At 53.6% G+C, this 13,271-nt stretch overlaps 1 protein-coding gene across 1 annotated transcript in view; it reads left to right on the forward strand.

Annotated features, from left to right (window-relative positions):
- Positions 1-1,967, forward strand: part of LOC140681477 (uncharacterized) — a 472,703-nt gene extending 470,736 nt beyond the window's left edge. Inside the window, 1 exon segment of the mRNA XM_072921312.1 lies at positions 1,095-1,967. Coding sequence (XP_072777413.1) covers positions 1,095-1,558 — 464 coding nt within the window. The 3' untranslated portion in view covers positions 1,559-1,967.
- Positions 1,968-13,271: the final 11,304 nt, after the last annotated feature.

A 13,271-nucleotide genomic window follows, 5' to 3' on the forward strand; every position in this document is an offset into this window, starting at 1 on the left:
TGCGTGTCCTTCCCTGGGTGGGGGTTTTACACCTGAGCCAGTTTGGGTAAGGGGGGTGGTGTTCACCCCCCACCCCAAGCAGGGATTGCTTCACTGTTTCAGGTTACAATGTCAGATGTAACCAAAAGTGTTTTCAGTCACCATCTCCATAAACTGTTATCAACAGGTGGGCAGTGTTCTTTATCTCTTCCATGGCTCAGCCCTGATAACGCCCTCCAGGGGCCATCTTCTGTTAATGGGCCATTGAGTGTCACTGCAGGGCTGATAAAATTACATCATCCCATTGTGGGATGCTCCGCCCAGGGGGAGGAGCCAAGCATTCCTACCTGGATATAATCTCACCCTTGCAACACCACGACCACCTTGCCTACTGGATTCCCAGAGGACAAGAGCTCCATAACCACCACTGGACCTTCAGAGGAAGACCAGACCCTTCTACAGGATCACCGCTTTGACAGAATCACGTTCATCACTCCAGCCGGACTGCAGCCACCATTTCATCAGACTGCTACCACCACCCTGAGCAACAGGGTGTCAGGTTATATCCTGACTCTGAGAGTTTAAACCAGTGTTTCTGTATCATTGCCTTGATCCTACTTTTCTTATTCAATTGTCATTCTGGCTTAGACTCTCCCCCTGGTTGGCCTTCAAACCGGTACAAAACTCACTGTGCTCATCCCTTGTTTTCCTCCCAAAACAGGATTTCCCGTACCCAAATATTCGCCAGATGGAGGAGAAGGTTGCGAGGAAGAGGAAGGAGCCCTGGGACACCGAGGCAGGTGAGGAGGAAGTCAGTGCCCCTTTCCCCCTCTCTCCTGCTCCATCTCCCAGCCCAGCACAGCCCCCGGCTGCAGGACAGCCCCGCCGCCGACGCTCTGCTGACAGGGATGCACTGGGGGGATCTCCTTACCCTTCCCTGTGGCACGGAGGCAAATCCCATCCTCTCCTTGTCCTTCCTACCCCAGAGCAGGAGCTGATGATGGAGACCAGGAAGGACAAATCTCTGCAGCACAACCTCATGGAAGAGGCCATTTTGAGCAACTCCACAGCACAGGAATCCAACAGGGAGGAAAGGCCCACTCTGGGTCAGGAAGGTGGGCAGAGCTTCAGCCAGAGCTCAGAGCTGGTGGTATCTGAGAAGCTTCACGATGGGGAGAAGCCCCACAAGTGCTTGGTGTGTGGGAAGAGCTTCAGGCATAGCAACAGTCTGAAACGACATCAGATGATCCACACTGGGGAATGGCCCTACGAGTGTGGGGAGTGTGGGAAGGGCTTCAGCTGCAGCTCTGCCCTTGTAGCCCACCTATGCATCCACACTGGGGAGAGGCCCTATGAGTGTCCTGAGTGTCAGAGGAGGTTTCACAGCAGCTCTGCTCTCCTTGTGCATCAGCGGATTCACACGGATGAGAGGGCCTTCCGCTGCCCTGACTGCGGGAAGGGCTTCAAGCGCAACTCCACTCTTGTCACCCACCGGCGCATCCACACTGGGGAGAGGCCCTACGAGTGTCCCCAGTGTGGGAAGAGCTTCACCCGGAGCTCTCACTTGACCCGACACTAACAGAGCCACCGGTGATGGAAGCCCTGTGAGTGCCCCAACTGCAGGAGGAGCTTCATGCACCGCTCCAGCTTCATCCCCCATTGAAGAACCCACATTGGGAAGAGCCCTGGTGATCCCTGTTACCTGTGATCCATGCTGGGAAGACACCTGTACCTTCTCCTGCCCCTGCCAATGACCTGATGTGGGATTGAAGAACATGAGGGTGTGGCCATGGCCCTGTCACTACATTCACTCCCACCTCAGGTCATTGCCATGGGCAGGAAAGGGACTCTCTCTCTCTCTCTCCCTGAGAAGGGTGTCCTTTCCAGGCAGGAGACGTGGCCAGGAAGATACAATTGATGGTGAGGTAGTTTCCCTTGTAAATAGTTTTTTTATCCCTTCTGTTGTCAATATTTTTTCTATTCCTGTTTGTTCCTTATCTTGTTGCTGTTCCCAGTAAATTGTTCTTATCCCAGCCTGGGATCTTTCCATTTTTTTCCTTCAGTGGAAGGTGGGAGGGCAATGAGCACCAGCGGGGTTTTAGCAGGAGCAGGAAATTGGGAAATCCCATTCCTGAATCCCGGCCTGTGGAAACCGAGCATCCCAGCTGGTGCCAGCCCTGGTGGCCATGGCAGCAGCCTTGGGAGCGGGTCCCTGGCTGGGGCTGGGGGAACCTCTTCACTCTGGTGCCCAGGGACAGGAGTGGAGGGAGCAGCTGCAGCTGAGTTGGGGCAGGCTGAGGTTGGATCTCAGGGAAAGGTTTTTGCCCAGAGGCTGCTGGGGCACTGCCCAGGCTCCCCAGGGAAGGGTCACAGCTCCAGGGCTCTCTGAGCTCCAGCAGCGTTTGGACAGCGCTGCCAGGCCCAGGCTGGCAGTGTTGGGGTGTCCTGTGCAGGGCCAGCAGTTGGACTCGAGGATCCTGATGGGTCCCTCCCAGCTCAGCCAATTCTGTGGTTCTGGGATCCCATGACCCTGGGAATGGGATGCCAGAGGTTTCCATGGCAATTGTCTTGGTTTGGAAAGACAGGTGTCTGCTAAGGAAGGCAGGAGCCTCCCCTGAAATGGAAACTGTAAACCTCCTCCCTCCAAATTGTTATAAATTTGAAATTATGGGGGCTTTTTCGGCAAAGATACGGGAGCAGGAATTACAGCTCTTTATTAGGGAAGAAAAGAAAAAGATATAATAAACAATGCAGTAATGCAAAACAACACTGACAGTCAGAATACAACCTGACACCCTTTTGGTCAGGGTGTTGATAGCAGTCTAATTGGAATGGTGGTTACAGTCCCCCTGGAGTGGCAGGTGTGGTTCTGTTGGAGCAGTGATCCTGTAGAAAATGGTGTAGTCTTCCTCTGAAGAGGCAGTGGAAGAGGCAGCTGTTCCTCTGGGAAATCCAGTGCAGAAAAAGCCATGCTGGTGTTCCAGAATCTCAAGATTATATCCAGGTAGAAATGCTTGGCTCCTCCCTCTGGGCGGAGCATCTCCCAGCGGGATGTTATAGTTCTTATCAGTCATGCAGTGACATTCAATAGCTCATTATTAGCAGATGTCTCCCCAGAAGGAGAATAGGTTGTGAAAGAGAAAAGGAAATCTGCCCTCTGCACAACTGCCATAGAGATGGCAAATGGAATACATCTTGCCTTTCAATCTGGGACAACATGTTTCACTAATGAGTGGATACATCTACCACAGTGCTAATGACCATGCATACTTCATTAATGAGCAGATACAAAGATAACCTTTGGTTGGAAGGTTCATCCCGAGGCCACCTTTGGCTCAGGGCCTGCTCTTCAGGCCTCACTCAGGGCTGTTGTCCAGGCCTTGGCACTTCAGGGACGTGGCTTAGTGCTGGGCTCGACACTGAACAGCTGGACTGGATGAGCTCAGAGGTCTTTCCCCACAGAAAGGATTCTGTGATTCCATGATTCCATCTGCTGCATTCAGCCAGGTCCATGTTAGCAGCATTCATTTGCTCAGAATGTCTCCTCTTGCTCAGCTCTTGAGGCCTGAGGCTTCAGCTCCTTCAGCTCCTGGTGCTCAGCTGCTCGTGCTGAACGAGAGGACTCAGAGGGAAGAACACAATTCATCCAATTCCTTCTGGAACACGGAGAGGGGAGGCCGTGAAAACAGGAGCATTGCTTGGTGTGGCCTCCTCTCTGCCCTTGATGCCTTTCAGCCCTTTGAACCAGCCAAGAGCTTTCTCCAAGGGTGCAATGGAGCAGCTGCTCCTGCTCCCGGGTCTGGCTCTCTCCAGTCTCTGACCTTGCCTGGTTTTGTCCCTCTTGCTGTGCCCTCTGCTCCCCCAGGGCTCGGTGGCTGCTGCCCAGGACTGTGGGACTGGCACACATCCCGTGGTCCAGACCCTCCTTTCTCTGCCCTTGGATCTGTCTGGGCACAGCAGCCGTTTCCATCTGGAAGCTCTCCATGGACAGGGAGTCCCCAGCTCCGTTCCTTGCACCACCTCCAGGAGCCCAGGGCTGCCATCTCAAGTCCCTGCTGGCACTGGGGGCTCCCAGGTGGGCACAAGTGGGGTAGCAGAGCCAGCAGGGAGCCTGCGAGTCTCTTCCAGCCCTGCCTGCTCAGAGTTTGGGCCTTGGAGCCTCAGGTGGCCAAAGGCAGCTGCTGCTGGTCCCTCTGTGTGCCCCGTGTTCAGCCGTGCTGCTCCATCAGTCTGTGCCCAGCAACGGGGAAAAGCCTCAGCCCTGCAGGGCCAGGAGCTGCCGGGCTCTGCCTGAGCAGCTCAGCCAGCGGGGAGGGAGCTGCTCCCCACGGGAACCAGGAGCAAAGGACACTCCTTTTGTAGAGCATGTTTCTATTTAAAGGAAAAAGGAAAAAGTAATAAAAAACTATATAAAATGTGAGAGATAAAAACAAAACCCAAGTGTGTAGTGAAAAACTTCTCTAGCTTTGGATTTAGAGGTAACTGGTCTTTTGAAAAAGAGAACTCAGTTATTTGCTTGTGAATGTGCTAATGGCATGGATCCATCTTGCTGACCTCAGCAGCCTTTTAAAATCAATTTTTTGGTTTGTTTCCAACATTGTTATTTTAAATTGTGGTTGAAGCAGGAGGAAATTGCTTTGTGCCCTTCCAGCTCCAAGCAGGACTGGGAATCTAAACTCTGCTAAATCCCAAACCCTTCAGAAGACACCTTTCCTTCTCACCCTGTGGATGAGCTGCACATTCCTGTTGAAACTGTCAAGGGTTTCTTAAAGACAGAAAATCCCTCTTACAGCTTTTTGGCCTGGTTTGGAAGTGCAGAAGGGCACTTCTCCATCCATCAGTTCCAGACTGCACTGCCTCGGGAACATGGCTCACTTGGCAGGTTCAGTCTATTTGTGGCACTTCTAGGGAAGGAAGAAAGTGCAATTGCACAATTCCAGCCAAAAAAGGAATGAAGAGTGGAAAAGACAAAACATCTTGGGGAGATCCAGGCTTTCAGCTGGGGCTGTGGAGAGTTTTGGTCCTTGCCAATTGGATGTGTGTTCCCAGCTGCAATCTCCTGGCCTGCAGGAGAGCCTCACTCACCTGCCAAAGCAGAAAGCTCAGGCACTATGCTCGGAATAGGCTTGTCTGATGCAAAGCTGTCAGAGCAATGTGAGGGCACAGCCAGCCCAGCTGTGCCCGGGGCAGAGCCCAGCAGAGCCCTGGCAGAGCCCAGAGCAGCCTCAGCACCCGCAGAGCCCGGCTGCAAGGAGAGAAACCAGAAAGCCCCGTCAGCTGAAGGCTGCTGTCCCCTTGTCCCAGCCGCCTGTGGTGCCCAGGCCATGCTGGCCGTGCCCAGAGCTGTGCCCAGAGCTGCCCATCACTGCTGCCTTTGGGAGCAGAGCAGGAGGGCAGGACATGTGCCCAGCCTGCAGCCAGCCACGGCACCTCCAGCCCTCAGCAGCTGCCCAGAGCAGGACGCTCCTGTGCTCGCTGCCATCTCCCCAAATCTCTGATCCCACCATCCCCAGCAGACAGGACCCACCTCATGCCATCCACTGCTGGAAGAAAAGCTGGTTCCAAACGATGCCCTCAGCCTTCTCCAAGGGCACGGCCCATCTACGCCACAGCTGCTCCCAAGCACTTCCTGATCCAGACTGGACCCCACCTGGAATGCTTCCTCTAGAAAAACAAACAACAAATTATTGAAAATAGATTACAGACAAAAAGGGGAAACAAGAAAAAAAGTAAAAAAAAAAAGTCACAGGTGAGGGAATCCCAGGCTTTCTCCCTTCCCCTGCACTGCCCCCATGGTGATCCCAAGGCAAACAAGGGCAGTGGAGCAGCCCAAGCCCTTCTCTGCCTGCAAAGCAAAGCAGCCCCTGCACAGGCTCTGCAGTCCCACCTCTGCTCCCACCATGGGGGTTTGTTTGTGTCGGGCTGGCTGCCCCAGCCCAGCCCCAGCCCGGGGCACGGTGGGTGCTGGGGGCTCTTGGCAGGGCCAGGAACCCACTCCCATTTCGTACCCACCCCAGCCCATGCCCCCAGCCCTGCCAAAAGCAGCCTGGCAGCCGACTGAAGGATCAGCTGCATCCGCCCCAGCAAAGGGGAACCTTTGGTTCCCGGCCAGGCTGTGCAATTCCCAAATCTGGGAGCATCCCCTGTGTGTGGACCCATCTGCAAATTCCCTTTGGAGCCTGGCTTTGGAGAAGGTGCCAGAATCAAAGCCCATCATCTTCACCCTGCCAGAGACCAGGTGGAGCAACAGGTTGTTCATCCTTGATGTCGTCCTCGCTGTCCCCAGCAGCAGCAGCCCCACCTGGTGCAGCTTCTCCAGGGGCTCCTTCTCCTTCCCTGGGGCCAGACCAGGCTGTCAGGGCTCTGCCCAGGGCCCCAGCTGTCAGGGAACCAGGACAAGCAAAACCAGCTCGGATTGCGGCCACCAGTGCTGGGCAGAGCAGCTCAGCTCCAGCACAAGGGCTGCGTGTTCCCATCTGATGACCCCTGGGCAGTGACACAGGCAGGACCAAATGTTTGGGTTCCTTTGCTTCTCATTGCCAAGGCATGTGTGGAGCTGGAACTTACCAGGGCCCTGCATCCACGTGTGCCTGTGGCTCTCTCCCTTCTTCTAGGGCAGATGAATATTCTGCATCCAGGGATCACAGAGCAGCTCTTCTAAGGCGGGCCTGTCCAAGTGCAGCATGGATAAACGCTGCCTGATCAGATCTTGGCACTCTGGGCAGAGAAACCAGAAACCACCAGTCAGTTGGAGAAGGCTCCTGTTGGCTTTGCCCCGCTATTCCTGAGCCCAGGCCATGCTGGATGTGCTCAGAGCTGGGCCTAAACTTTCCATCAGTTCCCTGTTTTGGAGGAGAGCAGGAGAGCAGGACATGTGCCAACTCCTCAGCAGCTGCCAGAGTGGGATGCTCATGAGCTGCTGCTGCTTCTCCCGGCACTGGTACTGCCCCTGTGGCCAGAGATGAGGATCCACCTTGAGAGAGCCGCTGTGGCAGCGAGAGCTGATGGTCCCAGCTGATGTTCTGGCCCCTCCTGAAAGGGAGCTCCCCACAGACCATCTGGTGCAGCAGGATGCCCAGGGACCAGATGGTAGCTGGCTTGCCATAGTACCAACCCAAGTGGGTCCATTCCAGGGGCTGTATGACCATGTTCCTATGGAATACAGGTGGGGTTCATCAGGGGGATGCTGCTGCTCCCAGAGCCTGGCCCCAGCACCCCTGGGCATGCAGGGGCTGCCCCAGTGGCACACGGGGTGATCGCTGCCCTCTCGCCAGCACCTGGGACTTGTGTACAGACTTGGGGGTGGAACAGAAGCCACTGGTGCTGGAAGAGGGCAGCAGAAACCCTGGGAAGGCACAACCATGACACATAAAAGAAAAACTCACCCAGTGGTGGAGAAACCCACTCTCCTCCCTGCCAGCATGGCTCCATAAATGTTAATAAGCCAAGGCAAACAAGGGGAGCAGAGTAATCCAAGCCCTTCCTCACCTGCACACCAAACTGGCATGGGGTCAGACCCCCCTCTCTGCTACCCCCATGGGGGTTTTTGTCGGGCTGGCTGCCCCAGCTCCAGCCCCAGCCCAGGGCACAGTGGGTGCTGAAGGCTGTCAGCAGGGCTGGGAGCTGGACCCCCTCACACCCCACCCAAATCAACCTGGCTCCAGCATTAATCCCATCCCGGCTGCAATAGGGGAAGCCCCGGTGCTGCACCTCGGCTGGGCCATGAGATGCCCAGGAGCATCCCCTGGCAGGGCTCACCTGCAAACTGGGTGTAGGCTGTGTCTCGGAGGAAGGCGCCACAGCCAAAGCCGATCAGTTTCAGCTGCCCGGAGGCCAGGTCGAGCAGGATGTTCCCTGGTTTGATGTCCCTGTGCAGGACCCCGCAGCTGGTGCAGCGCCGCACGGCCTCCAGCACCTGCGGAGCAGCCCCCGCGCCTCCTCCTCGGACAGGAGCCCCGAGCGCCCCCCGAGCGCCCCGGGCCGGCCATCCCCAGGCGTTCTCTCCCGGCCCCGGGACAGTGGCGGCTCGGGGCCGGCGGCCGCGCTGCCGAGCGGCGGAGCTCGGGCCGGGGCAGCCGCAGCGGAGGCGGCAGCGGCCGCGCCGCTGTGTCCTCCGCGGGGCCCGGGAGGAGCCGGGGCCGGGCCGGGACTGGAGCCCACGGTGGGGCCGGGGCCGGGCTCGGGCCAGGCAGAGCCAAAGGGCGGCGATGCCGCCCCAGCCCCGGGCACTGATGCCCGCCCGGCAGCGGCACCGCCAGCACGGCCAGAGCTGGGCGGAGGCGAGACCGCGGCGGGACGGGCGGGGCGGGGACGGGGCAGCCCCGCCCGGGGCCGGGGGCGGGCCGGGGGCATGGCCCGGCCGGGCAGGGGGGAGAGGGAGAGCAGGAGAGGAGGGGACAGCGGGAAAGGGAGAGCGGGAGAGGAGGGGACAGCGGGAGAGGGAGAGCGGGAGAGGAGGGGACAGCGGGAGAGGGACAGGGAAATTCGCTGCTTTCGCTGCTTTCTCTGCCGCTGCTGCTGCTGCAGCTGAAGCTCCGTGTCCGTGTGTCCCCGTGTCTGTGTGTCCCCGTGTCTGTGTGTCCCCGTGTCCGTGTGTCCCCGTGTCCGTGTGTCTGCTGCCCGCTCGCCCCCGCGCCCAGCCCAGCGCTCCCCGGGGCAGCCCCTGAGCCTGTCCCAACACGGGAACTTTGCCGTGTTCAGCCCAGACCCAGAGTCTGGACTCCTGCCCAGGGGCACAGGAATCCCCTCGGTCACTGCTGTGCATTGTCCCTGCTGAGGGTCAAAAGCTATCGGAGCACATTCCCTGAGTGCTGAATTTGTACCTGACCCAAGCACTGCACTTAGTCTCCAGCACTGATTTCAAAAAAAAAAAAAAAAAAAAAATCACAGGGTAAGGCAAACCGTGTGTAGCTCATGGTATTTTAGAGTGTCTAGAGTCATGGATCTTAGAAGCGAGACCCATTTGGATTAATGGGATGGGGAAGTAGTGCAAGATGGAAAAGGGGAGCATAAAAGGAAACAGAAAAACATCTTAGATTGTTTTGTTCCATTTTAATTTCATTTCTTAAAAGCTGTTTCAGTTTTCCCAGAATCTTCTCCACAGTCCTGTTTGCTCTTTCCAAGAACCTTTGCTGGAGAATGAGGAAGCTTTGAGCAGCTTCTGTCACAAGATGTGCCACCAGCTGCAGCTTCTCTTGGCTTCCCACACCGTGTGTGCAGCTCGACTCTTGCAGCACAGCAGGACAAATATTTGAAGAATTTTACAACTTGTTCTTTCTTTTCCTTGTGGGCTGGGCAGTTGTGCCATTGGTGAGATTTTCATTGTTATTGTTCTACCCTAAGAACCATGACAGTCTGCCAGGAATTGTCAGGGAATGCAGAGAAAGAATCTCCAGAGCCTTCAGCCAGAAATGGAGAGCTGTGTGATTTCATTCCAACATCCCCATGGACATCTTGAAAGTGAGGTAGAACATGAACATGGGCTGACAGAGGGAGTTTGTTTCTGTGTTCAGTTTAGAAGCTTCCACATCTCATGCAATGGTATAAATCAAGAGTTCAATCAGTTCATGGAAAGCAGCAGAACAAGCTGGACCTCTCAGTGGATGGCTGAAAGAATGTGAAAGAAGAAATGCAGACAATGACTTGGTGGACTTTGTCTGGAAGAAGAGTCACTTTTTCATAACAATTTCTGTTAGAAATGGGAAGCTTGACTCAGCCAATATATCAAGCATTAATTCAATTAGTTATTATTATTTAGTAATTATTATTGTAATGTATGAGCAAAGACAGCACTGGGCACAGTGGTGGGGGTTTCCCCCTCCAACTGCACACCGATTGTTGGGCTTGCTGGTATTTATTGATCATATTCATGCATAGTCATAAGCTTTTCCCAGTAGTTTCTATTTTCCATTTTTACGCAAGCTTTCGGCAGTTTCTATTTCTACCTTTGAACGTCACAATTCTATACTTTTGAAGTGATATGTGGAATAAATAAATAGACTCCACAGCTTGGGGTAGTTATGAAGTGGGTTTGTATTGCCAGTGCCCAGCACAAGTGAGATAGCTCTCCAAAAACTTGTGCCCCGATCCTTACTCTGACCCACACTTTTCTTCACAAAGGTGTTCCATATGCAATACATCACACAACCTTCCCATGCATATTCAACCCCTGGCCCCGCCTGTCCTCGCCTCTCATGCTAAAGAGGTCTAGGCCCTTCTGGGCATGCGTGGTTTGCCATGGTGGTCCTGCGGGGGTCTCTGGTGGTCTCTTGAGGCTGAAGATCGTGGTCTTCTTCATGATTGAACTTTTGAATTCTCTCTGCACATGCACTTTCAGTCCTTCGGTGTTTATCTGTGTACATCTGTCAGTCTTGATAGGCCTGGAGACAGGGAAGCTTCTTTATCTGGATTCTTTGCATCCTTTGTGTAATAAGCTTCAGAAATTTGCATTTTCTTATGCCCTTTGTACTATGGAAGAGGCTTCTTAAGTAAAAGGTTGAAATTCAACACATAACTGTACAAGCTACAATATAAATGCTTAATTCATTTTGTTAACTTAAGTGAACTGCAAAAATCTATTTCAGAGGAACTTCACGATTGCAGATTTTTCCAGGCAGCTGTTATACGTGGAATGAAAAGCCATGAGATAACTGTTGTCTTGTGGAGAAGTCTCCATAACATTAACAAGAGGAACTTCTCTCCCTAAGAGAACTGAACAAAGACTATTCTAGAGGTGGAAAACTGACAGAAAAATTTAGGTTTTGTCTCTTTATATTGTCAGGTTATAAGGAGAGAGGAAGTGGTCTCAATGTTTTCCTCTGATTCTTATTACTCTTTCTTTTAGCTACTGTTAATAAACTTTTCTCTACACCCTTTTACAGTTTTGATCCCACTTTGCCTTTCTCCTAATCCTATCTCACAGCAGGAAATGTGTAAGTATATTCTAGTGAGTGCACTGGTAATTAGCCAACACTGAACCCACCACACTAATTAATGCATTGGCTGAGAAATCTCAAATTGGTGACCCAAAAACACTACAGAAACTTCCTGATGAACTGCCCCAGACCAGAGGGAAATCAAGGCAGAGCAATGGTTTGTCAGGACTTGCTGGATCCTAATGAGCCTTGTGGTGCATTTGGAACTAAGCCCTGGAACCTCAGGGCCTGAGAGGAGATTGCACAAACTTGTCCAGGAGTCAAAGTCAGAGGAAATACCCAAAGTGTCTCACAGCATTAATGGGTGCCAATGAGGTCCATCCCCAACACAGGCTCCTCATGGACTCCTTGGAGGAGAGAATCGGAGGCCAGGATGGCACAAAAACCTCTCAGAGACTCAAAATGGCACAAAAACCTCTCAGTGTGGAAAGGAAAATCCAAAGTACCCTACAAAAGTTGAGTATCTCAAAGTATTAATGAGCCCGACTGAGTGTCAGTACAAAGCTCTCAAGAGACTCATTAAAGCAGATAATTGGGGCCATGATTGCACAAACCTCTCCCAGAGTCTGTATCAAAAGGGAAACACCAATACCTTAAAAGAACTGAAGTACCTTGAAGCATTAATGAGCCCCACTGAGTGTTGTTCCTGACAAAGCCTCTCCAGGGACTAATTACAGCAGATAATTGGAAGCCATGATTGCAGAAACATCTTAGAGACTGCAAGGCAAAAGCAAAAGCCAAAGTCCTTTGAAAAACCTGCAGTCCCTGAGAGCATGAAGGAGCCCCCAGGGCCATTCCTGACCAAGGCTCCCCAGGGACTCCTTCCAGCAGATCCTTGAGGCCACTGGGATGTGGGCTAGGGGGGGATGCTGAGGGCAGGACCAGGGGCTGACAGTGCCCAGCCTGGCTGGGGCTGTGCCAGGAGGCCCCAGGGCCTCAGGACAAGGTGTCTCCTGACAGCCCTTGGTGGCACAGACCCTGCTGTGCCCCAGGGCACCAAGACTTGGCTTCTCTTTGTCCCCACCTGTCATCAGTGCCTCCAGTTCTCTGCTCTGCCTGGGGCCTGGGGACACTTTCTCAGTCGTGTCCCTCAGTGGGACCCATTAAAAGTCCAAGAAACTTTGGAGCTGGATTGTGACTTGGAGTTCTGGAGAGGTTTCTGCAGCTCCCTCTTGGCCTGATGTTCAGGGCCTGAGCACAAAGCCCCAGAGGGTCATTAAAGTCCTTGTGCTGTGTCTGTGCTGCTGAACTGGGCCGGGCTCCTGGCACAGAGGGTGATCCTGGTAACCAAGCAGAGCTTCAAAAGCACATTTCTCTTGCTGAGCAGCTCCTCTGCCAGCCCAGCAGGGCTGGGGCACTGCCTGCAGCCAGCCCGGGCACAGCACAGAGGCACAGAGAGCTTCAATCAGTCAGGGCTGGGAAGGGGCTGAGAAGTGCCTGGGGCAGAATCACTGCCAGCCCTTGGCACAGGAACCTCTGGCTGCAGGACAATGCAGCTGCAGCTCCTGCAGTGATCTCCTAAAGCTGGAACATCCCACTGCCCACAGACCCTGTGAGTGCATTCTCTGCTCATCTCCTGTGCAGAGCAGCCAGGGGTGCCCAGGGCTGTCCTGCAGAGCAGGGTCCTGCAGCCCAGGGCGCTGTGCTGGGCCAGGACTCTGCTGCCTGCCAGGGACAGCTCTCAGCCGGCCCTGGAGCTGCTCCCAGCGCTGGCCAGGAGCTGTGGGGGGAAGGAGCCACCCTGAGCAGGGCAGGTGCTGCTGCTGAGAGGGGCTGGGTGGGGCAGGGCTGCTCCCAGCTCCAGACCAGCCTGGGCACAGCTCCGGAGGGCACTTCCCAAAGAAGGTAAGCCTGGGATTGCTGTAAAGATCAGGAGCTTTCCTGAGAGTGTTTTCAATTTCCTGCTTGGAGAAGGATGGGAAATTTGGGGTGATGATGAAAAGTATTTTGCCTTTTATACATTTTTCAGATATCTGTAGCTCTATAAATTACTATTATATAGTTATAAAACTATAATACTTACTTAACTCTATTAATTAATTAACTCTATTAAACTACTATTATGTTCTTATTTTACTGTAATCCTTAACTGACTCTAGTATGTTTCCTGCCTAGCTCTTAGATTTTAGAACAATAAGCTGACTGTCTAAATACATTCCTGAAATATTGTATAGTCTTATTATCATGAAGAGTGCCTACAAGAAGAGTAATTTGGATTTGACAACAATGAAAGAAGTCATAAATAAAACTGGGGCAAAGAAGCCCTTGGACTACTCCAATGGGTTGAGCCAGGGGTGTGTAAGTGGGGCAACTGAATCTCCTACTGGATATTCCTGTTAAATATCCTAATTAATCAAC

The sequence above is a fragment of the Taeniopygia guttata genome, chromosome 36 (genome assembly GCF_048771995.1).
Source record: "Taeniopygia guttata chromosome 36, bTaeGut7.mat, whole genome shotgun sequence".
Lineage (NCBI taxonomy): Eukaryota > Metazoa > Chordata > Aves > Passeriformes > Estrildidae > Taeniopygia > Taeniopygia guttata.